Source organism: Gymnoscopelus braueri (genome assembly GCF_963280865.1).
Source record: "Gymnoscopelus braueri genome assembly, chromosome: 22".
Taxonomy (NCBI): Eukaryota; Metazoa; Chordata; class Actinopteri; order Myctophiformes; family Myctophidae; genus Gymnoscopelus; species Gymnoscopelus braueri.
Window position 1 is genome coordinate 36,145,451 of NC_137624.1, and position 20,026 is coordinate 36,165,476.

The window sequence follows — 20,026 nt, forward strand, 5'->3', positions numbered from 1 at the left end:
CCATTCACAACATTATAGACTCAACACTGGAAACAACCAGAAGAAGCATCTCTCTATGGCCAGCATCATGAAACCAGCTGTCATCACCTTTATCATTTGCCTGCTAGCTCTCCATGTAGAAGGTAAGATAAATCAACGTATTAAGTTCTTGGCCAGAAGAGCTGCTTTTCTTGACAGTCTGGTTAGTGGCTAGTGCTGGTGCTTTGGTACAGACTACAGAGTCATTTTGATTATGCTGCCATCTGCTTGTATGTTGGTCTCTTTCAAAAGCTCAAGAATACAGTAAGTTTCAAACGGCACAAGAAAATCAGGGTCATATGTTGGGGCCACCCACATACTCACTTGGACAGAATTGGCTGTCAGTTGGCACCTTATATACATCAAAATGCTGCATTTTTCTTCTTCTTCTTCTTCTTTTTCTTCTTAGCCTATTATTGTCTCCGCCAGGCCGAAGGCATGGCGAGAGAGTATGTTTTGCACCCTGTCCGTCCGTCCGTCCGTGTGTGTGTCCGTGTGTCATTCTGTCATTTTGTGTACAGCTAATCTCTGGCACAGTTGGCTTGATCGCAGCGAAACACACTCCCTGGATGCCACTTAAGAACCTCTTTTTTTAACCACCATTTTTATATATAATATATATAATATATATAACTCCTACAAATGTTGTCCAAACATCACGCAAATCGGTACACATTATCTCTATAGTTAAGTGATCAAGACGGTTCTGTCCGATTTTTTATATTCCATCCTGATTGGCGACTTCCGAACATTGCTGGCCCACAATAACCTACCTGACCTGGCGGAGACCTGTGCTCCGAGGAGCACTTTTTCTAGTTATTATTATTATTATAAAGCTGGCCGAGCAGTTCTGCTGGCTGTGAAGTACAGGCATAGTGGCAACTTGTGTAGGATTGTGCATTCAGTCTCATGCCATAGTTCTTATGTTGCTCTCGACGATGACAAAGCGCACTCTGGCCTGCACTCTCACACACAGTGGTAAACATTTTGGCTGCCTGCTCCAAACACCATGAAAAACACTCTGCTTGTATGATCAATTTATTCTTAGAAATTCTGAAGGCAAATTATTTAATAATTGTCAGTCAATCTATGAATTGACTAATCATTGCATAAATGTTTATAAAATGTATTTTCAAAATACACAATCTAATCTCAAATACATTTCTCAGGTATTGTATTGTGATAAATCTTTGACCGAGTATTTGTCATTTGTATCATAATACTTTTTGATGTATTTTCACCCATCTCTACCAACTCATATTAATGAATAGTCTCTGATTATTGAGTTTTGTAGCAGATGGAATTTACATTTGGTGTCACATGCAGAGTTACATTTGGTTGTGCGTGGCTACAGTACAGTATATCGGTTATCTATTTATAGCACCCTAAATTAATAACAAAACTCCCCCTCAGCAAACAAGAGACCCCGGAGGTATGCCATACGTCCTCGTCTCGGTGGGGGCTTTCGAACAGGTGAGCCAGTACGATACAACATTAGTGACAACACACACTGTGGGGAGGAATTCATTGGCATAACGACTAAATTGGGGAGAAAGAGGGGTAAAAAGAAACACAAAAGCAACAAAAAACATTACGTATTTGTCATAATACGTATTTGTATCTCAAATACATTTCTCAGACCAGTATTTTGTTTAGTATTTGTATAGTGATCTTTTTTTTTTGTATTTGCAATTTGTATCAAACCACTTTTTGATGTACTTTTGCCCATCTCTGCCAACTCATATTTATGAATGGTTTGTGATTATTGAGTTGTGTAAAAATAACTCATGTGTGCAAATGTTGTTCCTGTAGCAGATGGGATTTAATCACATCAGTGACAACCCACAGAAATATGTGTGGGGAGGAATTAATTGGCATAACGACTAAATTGGGGAGAATTTGGTAAAAAGGAAAAAAGTGGGAAAAAAATAAGAATATGTGTATTTGTACGTAATACGTATGTATCTCAAATACATTTCTCAGACAAGTATTTTGAATTTTTATTGTGATAAATGTTTTGACCAACATTTTTTTAATTTGTATCAAAATACTTTTTGATGTACTTTCGCCCATCTCTGCCAACTCATATTCATGAATGGTTTCTGATTATTGAGTTGTGTAAAAATGTTGTTCCTGCAAATGTTGTTCCTAGTAGCAGATGGTAGATGGAAATTACATACTTTTTGGTGTCACATGCAGAGTTACATTTGGTTGTATGTGGCTACTGTATATCAGTTGTCTATATATAGCACCCCAAATTAATAGTAAAACTCCCTCTCAGGTTTCCAGAAACCCGTTCCCAGATGGAACCCACCAGGTAAGTCATTATGATGCAATATCAGTGACAACAAGTGACTACTCCGTGTGGCCAGTATTTTTTTCACGGTGCAGTGCACATTTCCTATACAAACAGGTTTCCTAATTTAAGGTAAAATAAAATGCGCCCGACGTCATTAAAATACCGTCCTGCCAGTAAAAAAATCACCATGACACCGCTGGTGACAACACACAGAAATGTGTGTGGGGAGGAATTCACTGGCATAACGACTACATTTGGGAGAAGAGCGGTAAAAAGAAACACAACGACTAAATTGGGGAGAATAATTTGTAAAAAGCTAAAAAAAAAATAGCTTTTTTTTTTTTTTTTTTTGTTTTTAGCTTTTTACAAATTATATAGATATATATATATAGATATATATATATATATATATAGATATATATATATAGCCAAGGACTCCAAGGACTGACTTTGTGTGTATGTCTGTCTGTCCGTCCGTCCGTCCGTCCGTATGTTTGCGGACAGCCTCAACATATTTGTGTCTGGCCTCAACAGCTGCTGATTGCAACACAAAGATGCAACCAGTTACTCTAATTATACACAAATAGGAGTGCAACACACACACTTTTGAGTAAAAATACTTAAAATGAGTTAAATACCAAAAATGAGTAAAAATACTTAAATTATTAGTTAAAAAATACTTTCAAGTTCCTAAACTGAGTAAAAATACTCAAAATGAGTAAAAAATACTTAAAAGATGTTAAAATGAGTAAAAACACGCGCACACACACACACACACACACTAAATTGACCGATCTACAATTTGAGTCAACGTACTTTAAGTACTTAAAAGTAACTTAAGTGAGTTAAAATATTTAAAAGATGTTTCTGCCAATATAAAGTCATTTTAAAGCAGTCTTAGGCTAATAATAGCTTAATGAAATGAACTCATGAAAGGCACTACTCTCTTCACACTGGGTGTGATTTTTTTTTATTTGTATGATAATGTACTTTCGCCCATCTCTGCCAACTCATATTCATGAATGGTTTCTGATTATTGAGTTGTGTTAAAATGTTGTTCCTGCAAATGTTGTTCCTCTTAGCAGATGGAATTGACATACTTTTTGGTGTCACGTGCAGAGCTACATTCGTTTGTGCGTGGCTACAGTATATCGGTTGTCTATGTATAGCACTCCAAATTAATTGTAAAACTCTCTCTCAGTTTACCAGCCCATTCGTCCCATCCAACCAATAGGTAAGTCAGTAGGATACAACATCAGTGACAACACACAGAAATGTGTGTGGGGAGGAATTCATTGGCAGAACAACTAAATTTGGGAGAAAGAGCGGTAAAAAGAAACACAAGCAACTAAAAACATAATATACACTTGTCATAATACGTATTTGTATCTCAAATACATTTCTCAGACTAGTATTTTGTATTTGTATAGTGATAGTGATGGTATTTGTAATTTGTATCAAACCACTGTTTTATGCACTGTGTTGATAATATCTGAAGACTGCAAACTGATGTACTTTCGCCCATCTCTGCCAACTCCTATTCATGAATGGTTTCTGATTATTGAGTTGTTTGAGTAAAAATAACTCATGTGTGCAAATGTTGTTCCTGTAGCAGATGGAATTTAATCACATCAGTGACAACCCACAGAAATGTGTGTGGGGAGGAATTAATTGGCATAACGACTAAATTGGGGAGAAAAAATTGTAAAAAGCAAAAAAAAAAAAAAAACAATAATATGTATTTGTACGTAATACGTATGTATCTCAAATACATTTCTCAGACAAGTATTTTGTATTTGTATTGTGATAACTGTTTTGACCGAATTTTTTAAATTTGTATCAAAATACGTTTGTATGTACTGTCGCCCATCTCTGCCAACTCATATTCTTGAATGGTTTCTGATTATTGAGTTTTCTAAAAATATTGCTCCTGTTAGCAGATGGAATTGACATACTTTTGGTGTCACGTACAGAGTTACATTTGTTTGTGCGTGGCTACAGTATATCGGTTGTCTATGTATAGCACCCCAAATTAATTGTAAAACTCTCTCTCAGTTTACCAGCCCATTCGTCCCATCCAACCAATAGGTAAGTCAGTAGGATACAACATCAGTGACAACACACAGAAATGTGTGTGGGGAGGAATTAATTGGCAGAACGACTAAATTGGGGAGAAAGAGCGGTAAAAAGAAACACAAGCAACTAAAAACATAATACACACTTGTCATAATACGTATTTGTATCTCAAATACATTTCTCAGACTAGTATTTTGTATTTGTATAGTGATGGTATTTGTAATTTGTATCAAACCACTGTTTTATGCACTGTGTTGATAATATCTGAAGACTGCAAACTGATGCACTTTCACCCATCTCTGCCAACTCCTATTCATGAATGGTTTCTGATTATTGAGTTATGTAAAAATGTTGTTCCTGCAAATGTTGTTCCTGGTAGCAGATGGTAGTCAGATGGAAATTACATACTTTTTGGTGTCACATGCAGAGTTACATTTGGTTGTACGTGGCTACTGTATATCAGTTGTCTATATATAGCACCCCAAATTAATAGTAAAACTCCCTCTCAGGTTTCCAGAGACCCCTTCCTGCCAGATGGAACCCACCAGGTAAGTCAGTATGATGCAATATCAGTGGTGTCATGGAGGCCACACGGAGTAGGACGGCGTGTGGCCAGTATTTTTTTCACGCCTTAGGTACAGCACGGTGCAGTGCTGTACCCCCCCCCCCCCCCCGTAGATTCATGAGCCAAGTACCCAAATGGCTACTACTCTGCATAACAGGTCTACAAGTGAGTGTGAAAATGTATCCTCAGATTCCTCACACCTCGCATCTATAGGCTACACCACGGTAACCAACACAGCACCATATTGGCTTCAGTAGGGCTGATGCCAGTATCCTATCTGCAGCAGCAATGCCTCAGCCACCGTCGAAGAAGAGAAAAATACTTTTAGTTTCAGCTCTATAATTCACGGCATTCCTTGAATTTGTATTAGTTTAAAAAGACTAAAACTAAGCTAAAAAACATTTCCTATACAAACAGGTTTCCTAATTTAAGGTAAAATAAAATGCGCCCGGTGTGTGCGTGCACGTGATGTCATTAAAATACCGTCCTGCCAGTAAAAAAATCACCATGACACCGCTGGTGACAACACACAGAAATGTGTGTGGGGAGGAATTCATTGGCATAACGACTACATTTGGGAGAAGAGCGGTAAAAAGAAACACAACGACTAAATTGGGGAGAATAATTTGTAAAAAGCTAAAAAAAAAAGAGCTTTTTTTAAATTTATTTTTTAGCTTTTTACAAATTATATATATATATATATATAGATATAGATATAGATATAGATATAGATATAGCCAAGGACTCCAAGGACTGACTTTGTGTGTATGTCTGTCTGTCCGTCCGTCCGTATGTTTGCGGACAGCCTCAACATATTTGTGTCTGGCCTCAACAGCTGCAGCTGATTGCAACACAAAGATGCAACCAGTTACTCTAATTATACACAAATAGGAGTGCAACACACACACACACTTTTGAGTAAAAATACTTAAAATGAGTAAAAATACTAAAAATGAGTAAAAATACTTAAATTATTAGTAGAAAATACTTTCAAGTTACTAAACTGAGTAAAAATACTCAAAATGAGTAAAAATACTTAAAAGATGTTAAAATGAGTAAAAACACGCGCACACACACACACACACTAAATTGACCGATCTACAATTTGAGTAAACGTACTTTAAGTACTTAAAAGTAACTTAAGTGAGTTAAAATATTTAAAAGATGTTTCTGCCAATATAAAGTAATTTTAAAGCAGTCTTAGGCTAATAATAGCTTAATGAAATGAACTCATGAAAGGCACCACTCTCTTCACACTGGGTGTGATTTTTTTTTATTTGTATGATAATGTACTTAGGCCCATCTCTGCCAACTAGTTCTCAACGGGCCTGAAAATTAAGGCTCGGCCCTAACTGGGCCCGACTGGGCCGGCCCGAGGCTCGGCCCGAACCCGACTATTTCCATCATGTTAGGCCCGAAAGCCGAAAAAACCCGAGGGGGGGGGGAAAGAAAAAAAGTTTTTAGATTTTTTTTTTTTTTTTTTATATTATTATTCTGTTCTGAATGTGTATTTATCTATTATGAAGATGGCGCTGACGGCGCTGACTGACATTAACTTACACTGTGCTGATTTAAATTAAAGGTATCATGACATTCATGTTTACACCACATTCAGAGTCTTTGTCCTGGTCCTTCAAACGTGTACAAAAAGTTTTAACTGAAAATTCCACTCCAGTGATTCACTGTAGGTGTTTTTGTCTCACATTTCTAAAGCCTTTTCAACTGCAATGAAAAAATAAATCTTTGCCTGCGGGTGTCACTGGTGAGGGATTTTGCCTGTCAATCATCGCCTCTGCTCCGCCCCCCCCAAAGGAAAGGATAGGGGAGGGGAGGGGCGAGGAGGAGAGTGGGCGGGATTAATTGACTGTGACCTCACTGTCGAAGGGCCAAGCTCAGATTACTTTTCAGCCTAATTATTCAGAAAACCCCAGACCACAGAAAATCCACTGAATGTTCAAAGTTCAGATTTTTTGGGTGTAATTGAGGTCATAAAACCCCCAAAAAAACATAAAAAATAAAAAAAGTTAAAATGAATGTCATCGAACCTTTAAAGGGGTAGTTCACCCCCAAAATAACTTTTTTTCTATTGATTACTGACCATCTGGAGCCTTGAATTCATAGATATTTTTTTGTTTTTGTCACATTCCTAAGCCAATAATTTGATTATAATAAATGTGTCCCCATTGATTCCGGTAGGAGACACAAATGCATTTGTGTCTCAATGGGGTGAGTAATCAATAGAAAAAAAGTTATTTGGGGGGTGAACTACCCCTTTAAGTTAAATCCTTGTCTTGCTCACGCAACTCTGTGCAATGCAATGCATCATCTGCATTTCTCTGCCTCTCTCGACCGAGTCTTTGTCTCTCCCCCCCCCCCCCCCTGACTGTCTGAGACCGACTCGAGACTGTTGTTAACCTATTAGCTTATGTTTACACGCGTTGGGTGAAAAATATTATAGTACTGAACTAAACGCGGGTGGATTACATTGTATTGTGAAAATCAGAAAGCACCGTTTCTGCCACTTGTGTAACTTAACACAGCACGCCGGCATAGAGCACGCCGGTCAGTTATCTTAACTCACAAAAACACATTGAACATCCTGTAAAACCTTCAAATTAAAACCACCCAAGAACGTCAACAACGACACATGTGTAGTGTACTGCGTGTATGCACGTTCTCGCGCGTGGCTATATATGGAAAGCTCACTCCTGCGTTCTTCAATTGATTTCTGAACGAACCTGACCACTGAATGTACACTATTGTTGAAGGCTGGTGTACTGTAGACCGAAATTGCCGTGGGTTTTTGTATTAAAAGGGCCCTTGATATGGATGCATCATGCGGTAGCCCTGAAACATGAATGTGAACCATGGCTACTAGTGATGAGCGGGTCGACCCGTAACCCGCGGGACCCGCGGGTCAACCCGCGGCGCGGGTGGGTCGAGTCAGGATTTCAGAGGAAATTATGCGGGCTACGGGTGAGCGGGTCAGCCGCTCTCACACGCAAAAAAAAAAAAAAAACCCTATTTTGAACAACATGCTTGTTTATTCAGCCCATGACAATGTTGTGCTACTGTAGACATTTAAAGGGACTTTGGGTACTTAAAAGAGCGCTATATAATATATATTTATATTCCCACCGCGGGTCGCGGGGCGGGTTGAACCATAGATTTATATGGGGTCGCGGGTCGCGGGTTGAGGCGGGTTGGGTTCCGTGGCGGGTTGGGGCGGGGCGGGTCATGAAAAAACCTGACCCGCACATCACTAATGGCTACATATGCGGCAACGGATTACAAGAACGCTCGTCCCCAAACAACCTCGCCCGGGTCTAATCCGGCGGCCTCTGTCCGCGAAATCAATGGGGGTGAGTGTGTTTTGGCTTTTGGGGCGAGTGTTCTGTTTACCACCGGAACGCTCGCCCAGAATCGCTTTTTTTTAACTCTCTCTCACTCTGCTGCTGGCTCAGTGAGCGTGAGCAGCAGCACAGTGCAAGTTAACGCCAGTATTAAAGTCAGCGCCGTCAGCCATCTTCATAATAGATAAATACACATTCAGACAGAACAGAATTAAAAAATATATTATAAAAATAAATACAAAATAATTAAAAAAAAATAATTTTTTTTTCTTTTTTTTGAGCCCGAGGCTCGGCTCGGCCCGACCAATTAGCATACTTTTGAGGCCCGGCTCGGCCCGAAAACGTCGGGTCGGGTCGGGCCGGGTCGGGTTCGGGTAGAATTTGAGAACTCGGTTTCTGATTATTGATTTGTGTTAAAATGTTGTTCCTGCAAATGTTGTTCCTGCAAATGTTGTTCCTCTTAGCAGATGGAATTGACATTTTGGTGTCACGTGCAGAGTTACATTTGGTTGTGTGTGGCTACAGTCGGTTGTCTATATAGCACCCCAAATTAATTGTAAAACTCTCTCTCAGTTTTCCAGCCCATTCGTCCCTTCCAACCAGGTAAGTCAGTAGGATACAACATCAGTGACAACACACAGAAATGTGTGTGGGGAGGAATTAATTGGCATAATGACTAAATTCGGGAGAAAGAGGGGTAAAGAGAAACACAAAAGCAACAAAAAACATAGTACGTATTTGTCATAATACATATTTGTATCTCAAATACATTTCTCAGACCAGCCTTTTGTATTTGTATAGTGATACAAATACATAGTGATGGTATTTGTAATTTGTATTAAACCACTTTTTGATGTACTTTCGCCCATCTCTGCCAACTCATATTCATGAATGGTTTGTGATTATTGAGTTGTTTGAGTAAAAATAACTCATGTGTGCAAATGTTGTTCCTGTAGCAGATGGAATTTAATCACATCAGTGACAACCCACAGAAATGTTTGTGGGGAGGAATTAATTGGCATAACGACTAAATTGGGGAGAAAATTTGGTAAAAAGCCAAAAAAAATAAAGCAATGATATGTATTTGTACGTAATACGTATGTATCTCAAATACATTTCTCAGACAAGTATTTTGTATTTGTATTGTGATAAATGTTTTGACCGAAAATGTTTAATTTCTATCAAAATACGTTTGTATGTACTGTCGCCCATCTCTGCCAACTCATATTCTTGAATGGTTTCTGATTATTGAGTTTTCTAAAAATATTGCTCCTGTTAGCAGATGGAATTTACATGCTTTTTGGTGTCACGTGCAGAGTCACATTTGGTTGTGCATGGCTACAGTATATCGGTTGTCTATGTATAGCACCCGAAATTAATTGTAAAACTCTCTCTCAGTTTTCCAGCCCATTCGTCCCATCCAACCAATAGGTAAGTCAGTAGGATACAACATCAGTGACAATGTGTGTGGGACGAATTAATTGGCTGAACGACTAAATTGGGGAGAAAGAGCGGTAAAAAGAAACACAAGCAACTAAAAACATAATATACACACTTGTCATAATACGTATTTGTATCTCAAATACATTTCTCAGACTAGTATTTTGTATTTGTATAGTGATAGTGATGGTATTTGTAATTTGCATCAAACCACTGTTTTATGCACTGTGTTGATAATATCTGAAGACTGCAAACTGATGTACTTTCGCCCATCTCTGCTAACTCCTATTCATGAATGGTTTCTGATTATTGAGTTATGTAAAAATGTTGTTCCTGCAAATGTTGTTCCTGGTAGCAGATGGTAGATGGAAATTACATACTTTTTGGTGTCACATGCAGAGTTACATTTGGTTGTACGTGGCTACTGTATATCAGTTGTCTATATATAGCACCCCAAATTAATAGTAAAACTCCCTCTCAGGTTTCCCGAGACCCGTTCATGACATATGGAACCCACCAATAGGTAAGTCAGTATGATACAATATCAGTGACAACAAGTGGTGTCATGGAGGCCACACGGAGTAGGACGGCGTGTGGCCAGTATTTTTTTCACGCCTAAGGTACAGTACATAGTACCTTAGGCTACAGTACATAGTGATAGTGATGGTATTTGTAATTTGTATCAAACCACTGTTTTATGCACTGTGTTGATAATATCTGAAGACTGCAAACTGATGTACTTTCGCCCATCTCTGCCAACTCCTATTCATGAATGGTTTCTGATTATTGAGTTGTGTAAAAATGTTGTTCCTGCAAATGTTGTTCCTGGTAGCAGATGGTAGATGGAAATTACATACTTTTTGGTGTCACATGCAGAGTTACATTTGGTTGTACGTGGCTACTGTATATCAGTTGTTTATATATAGCACCCCAAATTAATAGTAAAACTCCCTCTCAGGTTTCCCGAGACCCGTTCATGACATATGGAACCCACCAATAGGTAAGTCAGTATGATACAATATCAGTGACAACAAGTGGTGTCATGGAGGCCACACGGAGTAGGACGGCGTGTGGCCAGTATTTTTTTCACGCCTAAGGTACAGCACGCGCATCGGTACACATTATCTCATTAGTCATGTGAAAAAGTGGGGCCTGGCAGCATACGATTGCGGGGAGCTTGAGCTCTATTTTTATAAACAAAATACTTTTTACTTTCTAATCTTTACATTGTGTGTTGTTCTGCTGGTTTACTTTAGTTCCGTTCGATAAATTTGCTGTCATTTATTTGTTTGCAGCTAATGTTGTTTGAAAACAAACACAGATAAAGGCATGCACATGCACACATAGACATCAAAGGGGGCTTGAGCCCCTGCCCTTTTATGTCTGTCGGTAAAAAGCGCCAAACCATGGATGCAGCATTTATAATGGTGGGAGAAAAAAAAGCCCCTTCTCCATGCTGTACTCGAAGGCACTGAGGCAGCATTCAAGAGAACTGCCCCTGTCTTACTCTCCTGAACTGGAATGCAGCCTTTAATGCCCCCTAGTCTCCTCTGTCTGTAAACTGTAGAAATCCCTGCGCATCCGTTGGCCCACACCTGCAGACAGTAAAGTTTACTTAATTGAGCCCCATGCCTTGCAGTGCGTGCGCAATTATAGCCGATTTACAAGCTCACAACGCGTCGCAACGTGAGGCGTTGTGAGCTTGTAGATCGGCTATTTTTGGTACGCGATACCGCCCGCCAAACGAAGTATATACACAATCGAAACCTAGCTGAGCGCACGGCACAACAACGCACATCTTCAATGAACACGGACCAATTTGAGACAGATTATTACTTGTCAAGCAGGAGCCTGCTGCCAAGTCTCACCCTTTGAGAGTGAGAGTCACACAATTTAACCTCTTCACACGCCTCACGCCACACTTGCCATTTCACACGCTTTTTCCCCCTCTCACAGCAAAAAATAAACGGAACGCTCGTCCTAAAACACACTGCCCCATTTTTTTTCACGGACCGTGGCCGCCGGATTAGACCTGTGGCGAGGGTGTTTTAGGACGACCATTCCATTCCATTTGGAGAGGTCATTAGGACGTTCCATTTGGAGAGGTGCGCTGCGTGATGGGATGGACTGGAGAGAAGGACCCGCCGATTTTTCCTTTTTGCTTGATATTGTTTGATGGCAAAACAATCATGACTGATACACATGAAAGAAGACCCTTCACAGCTAATAGATATAGCTAATTTTAAATTTTAAGAATCTGCTCAGAATTGAATGAGTACAGCTATAGTTAAATGTGAACTCTTTCTGCTATAAATATGCATCCATGCGTTCTGTGCGCCCGTCGGCTGCGACGTTTCCTTTTTGCCACACATCTACACTTCATGGAATAACATTTTTTGTACCGGATTAACCGAATTAAACAAATTAGAGTAATAAAAATCGAAAATAAAAAAGGGGAAAAAATGGAAAAATAAATCTAGAGGTGCCCTTTGGGAATTAAAGCCCCTGCCCCTATAATTTCTTCTGCACGTCCCTGGACAGTCCTTTACATAGAAATGCTAATAAACAGCTGACGTTTGGTGAAATCGAAAAACGGCCTTCGCAGTTCCGTCAACATTCAATAGTGAATGTGTGTGTGTGCAAATGCAGAGCAATTGCTCCAGCCACTGAGGAGAACCGGGCAGACAGTTTTGGCCTCACCACCACAGGTTTGTAGAATTATAGGAGGATATAGGTGTGTGTTCTCATGTTTGTTCCATGTGTGCATGTTTTCTCCACCCTGCAGTGGACCCGTGTCAGACCAACAATGGAGGCTGCCGTCACCTGTGTCTGCTCTCACCTGGAGGAGGCTACAAGTGTGCCTGTCACACCCACTTCAACTTGGCAGCTGATGGCAAGTGGTGCATGCCCAGCTGCACTGCCAGCCAGGTGATTCACCTCGCCTTCACTTGTGTTACGCTGTATGACTTTATGTCTCATGTCTGCTTTTCATACATTACTGATTCTAAACATAATACTCTGTCTCCCCATCAGTTTACTTGTAAGAACCACAAGTGCATTCCATTGTCATATAAATGTGACAAAGACGATGACTGTGGGGACGGGTCAGACGAATCTGCAGACTGCTGTGAGTTGAGACAGAAATATGACCTCTTATTCCCAATTCATGCTTTATTATTAGTGTTGAGACTTGAGACTAATGTGTTATTTTCAGTTTAATTATGTTGTTACAACCACTGACATTTAAATGGACATATTACTCGTTATATGGCACCTTGTTCTGCCAGTCATATGTGTTGCATACAAAAACATGATATATTATCTGTCAACTTCAGACTAGGGTTGGGACTCGTTAGGATTTTAACGGTTAGGATTCCTTACCGATTCCCTCTTAACGATTCCGGCTCCTAACGGTTCCGATTCCCGGTTCCTATATAGATATATATATACACACAGTACACACACACACACACACACACACATATTTATATATATGTTACAGGGAAATTGGAGAACCAGGGAAATTGGAGAAGGCGCGCTCGTTTTTACCACCCACCCAGCAATTCTGTAGAACCAACACTAGACGGAGCCACGAGCCAGGCTTCCCAACTAAAGTGCACAAACATATATGGCCGCGACCACACACACACACACACACACACACACACAAGCACGCACGCGCACGCGCTCATGCTTTCAATTTGGTTTATTGAAAGCATGACTGTTAAGATACTTTTGTGTTCTGGCTTTTAACATTTGTTTTAGTTTATCCCTGACACAGAAACACACACACACACACACACACACACACACACACACACAGTGATCCATGAAAATAACTATTCTGTCCCTATCGGTTCACAACTCGGACAGCGCTGATTCGACTAGCAGACCTTCAGCCGGTCGGCGCAGGCACTCGCGCCTGGAGGCGCGAGGGCGTGCCTCCTCGGCCTCAAGCTCTGCTGAGTCGGCGCGCCTCCGTCATGGGCAATAACTATTATCACGTGTGAACGCGTGTTCAGCGTTCCCCTAGCGTAGCTTCCTGGTTGCTATGTGGGGGGGAACAACAAAAGACAGGTCCGCGTCGCATCAAAGCCCCGCCTCGCGGCGCCGTCTCCTCCTCCTCCTCCTCCTCCTCCTCCTCCTCCTCCTCACGCCGCCTCGCATCAAAGCCCCGTCTCGCGGCGCCGCGTCCTCCTCCTCCTCGCGAGCATCGCGTAATAAACCCTGTCTCGAAAACGCAATATTTTTTCTGTAATTAATTGATCGAAATTAACGCGATAAAGTCCCGGCCCTAATATATATATATATATATTGTGGGGAACTGATTCAAGCCAAGACGCAAAAGTCAGGGTACAAACCCAATAAAGGGCGTTTATTTCAGAAACAGCCAGGCTCAGAGAGCATTGTTTATATTTTGTAAATCATATTAATGTTTGAACATAAATCCTTCCCGAGTCCGGGGCTTTATACATCATAACATCTGTTGTCATTCATCATAACATCCGTTGTCATTCCTCCTCGTAGGTTGCCTATGAAGATAACAGAAATAATCCTTTTAGTTTTACATTTCGCGAACATACAAGGATTGTGAGGGAAACAGTGGATAGTATCGCTTACCGCCTGAAGCACCCGTCTGTTCACCAAGAGAGCCAGGGTGAGACTGAGACAGAGTGGCTATTTTGTAGGTTTGGTGCCACACCTAGCCGATCACACAGGTGCGCTCAGATGGGGCTGATTCATGAGGGCGATTGGTAGGTAACGCCCCTCTATGACGCAGCCCAGGCTGCTGCTGTGTCTGTGGAGCCTCTCTCTGTCTCTGTCCCACTCTCTCTCCGAGGTGAGGTGCTTACCTAACAGGCGATCTCCCAGCGATACTCCACAATATATATATATATATATATATATATATATATATATGCATCTGTTAACCCCCCCCCACACACACACATACAACCGTGTTAATGTTTTCTTAGTGTACATGGTACGGTATATATATTAGTGTACACGGTTCACACGCTTTTTCCCCCTCTCACAGAAAAAAAAAAAAAAAACGGAACGCTCGTCCTAAAACACACTGCCCCATTTTTTTCGCGGACCGTGGCTGGGGCGAGGGTGTTTTAGGACGACCATTCCATTCCATTTGGAGAGGTCATTAGGACGTTCCATTTGGAGAGGTGCGCTGCGCGATGGGATGGACTGGAGAGAAGGACCCGCCGATTTTTCTTTTTTGCTTGATATTGTTTGATAGCAAAACAATCATGACTCATACACATGAAAGAAGACCCTTCACAGCTAATTTAACATTTTAAGAATCTGATCTGTTCAGAATTGAATGAGTACAGCTATAGTTAAACTCTTTCTGCTATAAATATGCATCCAATGCGTTCTGTGCGCCCGTTGGCTGCGACGTTTCCTTTTTGCCACACATCTACACTTAATTAACCAAATTAAAGTAATAAAAATCGGAAATAAAAAGGGGAAAAAACGCGAAAAACTGGAAAAAATAATCTAGAGGTGCCCTTTGGGAATTAAAGCCCCTGCCCCTATAATTCCTTCTGCACGTCCCTGGGCTTAAATATAATTATTTGAATGCAACTGTTCTGTAACAAAGTGCCTTGTCCCTTCATTCCACAGGTAATATCTGCCAATATGGATTTATCGAAAACGTAGACACACGATCCATTATTGATTACCAGATAGATGAAGCGACTCCATTGTGCCCACGCAGGATTATGTAAGTAGAATGTTCTAAACAGCAGCAGCCTAAGTCATATTCCTGTGAGGTGTCATTCATTTTACACACTGTCACTAATATTATATTATTCATCTCCAGTGTGAAAATAGAGGAGTGGAGATGTGTGAATCCACAGTCAAACTTGGGAAAGGATATCTATAAATTCAAAACAACAGGTAAGACTATAAAAGGTCGCTCAGAAGAGCACATATCTCCGCCAGGCTGGGTTGGCCTAGTCAGGGCTGTGTAAGTCGAGGGGTGCAGCCGTCAGCATCCGAGGAAGCTGGGGCAATAGCATTTCTACGGCATACGTTACAACATTACACATTTGTGGTGCTCCCATGGGCACTAATATTTAATTATTTGAATGCAACTGTTCATGCAACAAAGTGCCTTGTCCCTTCATTTCACAGGTCAACCTATCTGCAAATGTGAATATAAAGAAAACTACAACGTAGACGCTGGATCCATTATTGATTACCACATAGATGAAGAGACTCCATTGTGCCCACGCAGGATTATGTAAGTAGAATGTTCTAAACAGCAGCCTAAGTCATATTCCTGTGAGGTGCCATTCATTTTACCCACTGTCCATCACTAATATTATATTATTCATCTCCAGTGTGAAAACAACTAACGGCTGGGGATGTGTGAATCCAGAGTCAAACTTGGGAAAGAATATCTATAAATTCAAAACAACAGGTGAGACTATAAAAGGTCACTCAGCAGAGCACATATCTCCGCCAGGCTGGGTTGGCCTAGTCAGGGCTGTGTAAGTCGAGGGGTGCAGCCGTCAGCATGCGAGGAAGCTGGGGCAATAGCATTTCTACGACATATGTTACATACGTTACACATTTGTGGTGCTCCCATGGGCAGAAGGGAAAGTGCTGTTTGAAGTGTGTGTGTGTGTGTGTGTGTGTGTGTGTGTGTGTGTGTGTGTGTGTGTGTGTGTGTGTGTGTGTGTGTGTGTGTGTGTGTGTGTGTTGTTCTGCTGGTTTACTTTAGTAATGGGGAGAATCATTTTCTGCCATTTATTTGTCTGCTAATATTGTCAAAAATAATCCTACGGTGGGTTGCCTAGTGGGTGGGCGGACGGTGGACGTCACAAACGTAACATGTGGACCTGCCAGGCGCACCTGGCAGGTCCACATGACTGTTCACGTGACTGAGTGTCTTGTCCCTTCATTCCACAGGTCAACCTATCTGCAAATGTCCAGATCAAGGACTAGACTCCATGCACCCAAGTCTCATTAAGACTTACCAGATATATGAAGTGACTCTATTCTGTAAACGCAGGGAGATCATGTAAGTAGAATGTATTAAACAGCAGCTTAGGTCATTTTACATACTGTCCATCCCTAATATTATTGTATCCATCTCCAGTGTCACAACATCTGACGACATGCGTGAATGCGTGAATCCAGAGTCAAACTTGGGACAGTTTATCGATCTCAAAAGCGAAGGTAAGAATATAAAAGGCTGCTCGGTGGAGCGAACATCTCTTATTTGTCTGCTAATGCTGTTAGTTGACAAAGAATAATTAAACAGAATGGTTTTAGTATTTAATTAATTTAATGTAACTGTGCATGCAAATAAGTGTCTTGTCCAATAATTCCACAGGTCAAGGTGATCGCTGCATATGTCCAGATCAAGGAATCACCTACATGGACTTAGATCTCATTAAGGATTACAAGATAAATGAAGCGTCTCCATTCTGTCCAAGCATGGAGATTATGTAAGTAGAATGTTCTAAACAGCAGCATAAGTCATGTTGCTGTGAGGTGTCGTTCATTTTACACACTGTTCGTCACTAATATTATTTTATCCATCTCCAGTGTGACAACAGCTAATGGCCAGGAATGCGTGAATCTAGAGTCAAACTTGGCAAAGAATATCTATGCATTCAAAACAACAGGTATTAGCGTGTGCTTAATTGAGTGAGGGGATGACTGCTTTTTTGTTGTCGGTTCTGGGACACGTTTCGTGTGTGTTGTTCTGCTGGTTTACTTTAGATCTGGGGAGAATATTTGCTGTCAGTTATTTGTCTGCTGATGTTTGTCAAAAATAATTATAAAAACACAGATAATGGTTTTAATATGTAATTATTTTAATGCAACTAACCAAGTTTGTCCCCTCATTCCACAGGTAGACCTATCTGCAAATGCTCAGATCAAAACTCAAAAATCAACTCCACGCACCCAAGGCTCATTATAAAAGATGAGATATATGAAGTGAATCTATTCTGTCCATACAGGGAGATCATGTAAGTAACGTTCTAAACAGCAGCATAAGTCATATTCCTGTGAGGTGACATAATTTTACATGCTGTCCATCACTAATATCATTTTATCCATCTCCAAGTGTGACAACAACTGACGGCCAGAGATGCGTGAATCCAGAGTCAAACTTGGGAAAGTTTGTCAATCTCACAAGAACAGGTAAGAGTGGAAAAGGCTGCTTGGTGGAGCACATATCTCCACCAGGCTGGGTTGCCTAGCCAGTGCTGTGTAGGTCGTGGGGTGCAGCCACACCCTGGGTAGAAGAGCAGGCCTGGTGGAGATCTGCACTCTGAGGATCGCATTTTTTTGTTGAACATCAAGTTGCTTAGACCTGTCCTACTATTTGGATAATACCAGCCATAATAATTTCTAATATGGTTAGATTGCATTATTATTTTATATATACACGTGTGTGTGTGTGTGTGTGTGTGTGTGTGTGTGTGTGTGTGTGTGTGTGTGTGTGTGTGTGTGTGCACATGCGCACGTACAGTATGTAAACAGTTCATCTCAGGCACTGCTGGACCGATCGACGAAACTTTGCAAGCACGCTCCCAGTAGGCCAAGGAAGAACCTCCATCCCACATTTTTCAAATCGGTTTTGTGGGAGGGCCCCATTCAACAGAAAATGCCACAAATCATGGAATCAGTGTCCCTTCTGCCCCAAATTTGAATTAACATAAAGGGGCTTCTAAGCAATACAGAGCCAACAGCAATTTCACTTCCACACAAAGGGGGGACAGATGTTACAAATTTCACTAATTGCCTTAAGAAATGCATGGACGGGGCATGAAAAAAAAAAAGCCATATATCATGAACACAACATCCAATCATCTATAGAGCGCACCTCCGTAACCGTTTTCACTTCTACCCATAGGGGCCACCATAAACGCTAACAGTTTTACTGATAACTGTACAAACTCTATTTCCTCCCACAATTTCCTTGTGTCCTGATGGCTGCACCCCACGACTGAAACCGCTCTTTGTAGGAAACCGGGCCTGGCGGAGATATGCGCTCCGTGGAGCGCACCTTCCTAGTTGAACATCGAGTTGCTTAAATATTTGGATGACATCAACCTTAGTCATTTCTAATATGGATAGATTGCATTGAAAATATTGGATTTTACAATTCTGTCATCTATCTATTCTTATAGACAAAAGTCTGATTTTTGTCCACATATGTTTTCATTGTGTATCGTACTGCTGATTTACTTTAGTTCTGGGGAGAATTTATTAGGCTGCCAATGTTAAATTAAAACACAGATAGGCCTAATGGTTTTAATATTTAATTATTTAATGCAACTGTGCATGCAGCTAAATGTCTTGTCCAATCATTCCACAGATCAACATGGTAATTGCACATGTCCGGATCAAGGAATCAACGACATGGACTTGCGTCTCATTAAGAATTACCAGATACATGAAGCGTCTCCATTCTGCCCAGGCAGGGAGATTGTGTAAGTAGAATATTCTAAACAGCAGCCTGACATAAGTCATATTCCTGTGAGGTGCCATTCATTCATTCACTTTCCACCACTAATATTATGTTATCCATCTCCAGTGTAACAACAAGTAACAGCAACATGACATGCGTAAATCCAGAGTCAAGCTTGGGAAAAGTTATTGGTCAATTTGATATAACAGGTAAGACTAGAAATATTTTCACTGTGTTAACTTTAGTTCTGGGGAGAATAATTTGCTGTCATAAATTTTTCTGCTAATATAAAAAATATATATGTATGTATATATTTATAATATAAACGGAGATTAAGGTTATAATATTATATTATTTATTTGAATGCAACTGTGTATGCAACTACATGTCTTGTTCCATCATTCCACAGGTCAACCTATCTGCGCATGTGGAGATCAAGGACTCGACTCCATGCACCCAAGACTCTTTAAGAATGACGAGATATATGAAGTGACTCTATTCTGTCCACGCAGGGAGATCATGTAAGTAGAGCATAAGTAATTATAAGTAACTAATGATGAAAACAATGACCCAGCTGGAGGTCCCACTGGCCCAATCCAACTTGGGAGACCCCGTCAGCCTAACACACAGCCATGCACCACATGGAAGTTTTGAAACAACAAACACCACCAGAGACCGACTCTCTTCACTACTGCTACCCAGTACCCACCTATGAGCACTCATCCTGGGCATAGAAGCCACCAAGACAAGCTGATCTACAAGCCCACCATGTGTGACCCTTAACTAATGATACATTAACTTTGGTTAAGTCATAGTGACTTAACCAT

The 20,026-nt window shown here is 40.7% G+C and overlaps 2 protein-coding genes across 2 annotated transcripts in view; both read left to right on the forward strand.

Moving 5' to 3' along the window:
- LOC308077888 (uncharacterized protein) lies at positions 1-10,347 on the forward strand. Its single transcript, XM_080418866.1, has 9 exons — positions 1-122; positions 1,432-1,491; positions 2,300-2,335; positions 3,519-3,551; positions 4,373-4,405; positions 4,903-4,941; positions 8,885-8,914; positions 9,710-9,742; positions 10,233-10,347. Exons 1-9 carry the CDS (start codon positions 56-58, stop codon positions 10,286-10,288), a joined length of 387 nt encoding a protein of 128 aa, XP_080274992.1. The 5' UTR covers positions 1-55; the 3' UTR covers positions 10,289-10,347.
- Positions 10,317-20,026, forward strand: part of LOC308078987 (uncharacterized protein) — a gene marked incomplete at its 5' end in the record, with an annotated part of 22,331 nt that continues 12,621 nt past the window's right edge. The window contains 17 exons of the mRNA XM_080420325.1: positions 10,317-10,332; positions 10,710-10,751; positions 12,537-12,679; positions 12,785-12,878; positions 15,389-15,488; positions 15,588-15,664; positions 15,902-16,010; positions 16,111-16,190; positions 16,682-16,793; positions 16,872-16,951; positions 17,109-17,223; positions 17,324-17,403; positions 17,634-17,751; positions 17,850-17,926; positions 19,107-19,221; positions 19,326-19,408; positions 19,609-19,720. Coding sequence (XP_080276451.1) covers positions 10,317-10,332; positions 10,710-10,751; positions 12,537-12,679; positions 12,785-12,878; positions 15,389-15,488; positions 15,588-15,664; positions 15,902-16,010; positions 16,111-16,190; positions 16,682-16,793; positions 16,872-16,951; positions 17,109-17,223; positions 17,324-17,403; positions 17,634-17,751; positions 17,850-17,926; positions 19,107-19,221; positions 19,326-19,408; positions 19,609-19,720 — 1,553 coding nt within the window. The remainder of the gene's footprint in view (positions 10,333-10,709; positions 10,752-12,536; positions 12,680-12,784; positions 12,879-15,388; positions 15,489-15,587; positions 15,665-15,901; positions 16,011-16,110; positions 16,191-16,681; positions 16,794-16,871; positions 16,952-17,108; positions 17,224-17,323; positions 17,404-17,633; positions 17,752-17,849; positions 17,927-19,106; positions 19,222-19,325; positions 19,409-19,608; positions 19,721-20,026) is intronic.

What these genes read in the sequence shown, in the direction of transcription:
- LOC308077888 (XM_080418866.1), top strand. Translation starts at nt 56, where the DNA reads ATGGCCAGCATCATGAAACCAGCTGTCATCACCTTTATCATTTGCCTG. An exon ending in TCCCAGATGGAACCCACCAG is followed by an intron (nt 2,336 to 3,518) that starts GTAAGTCATTAT and finishes ACTCTCTCTCAG; the next exon opens with TTTACCAGCCCATTCGTCCC. An exon ending in TGCCAGATGGAACCCACCAG is followed by an intron (nt 4,942 to 8,884) that starts GTAAGTCAGTAT and finishes ACTCTCTCTCAG; the next exon opens with TTTTCCAGCCCATTCGTCCC.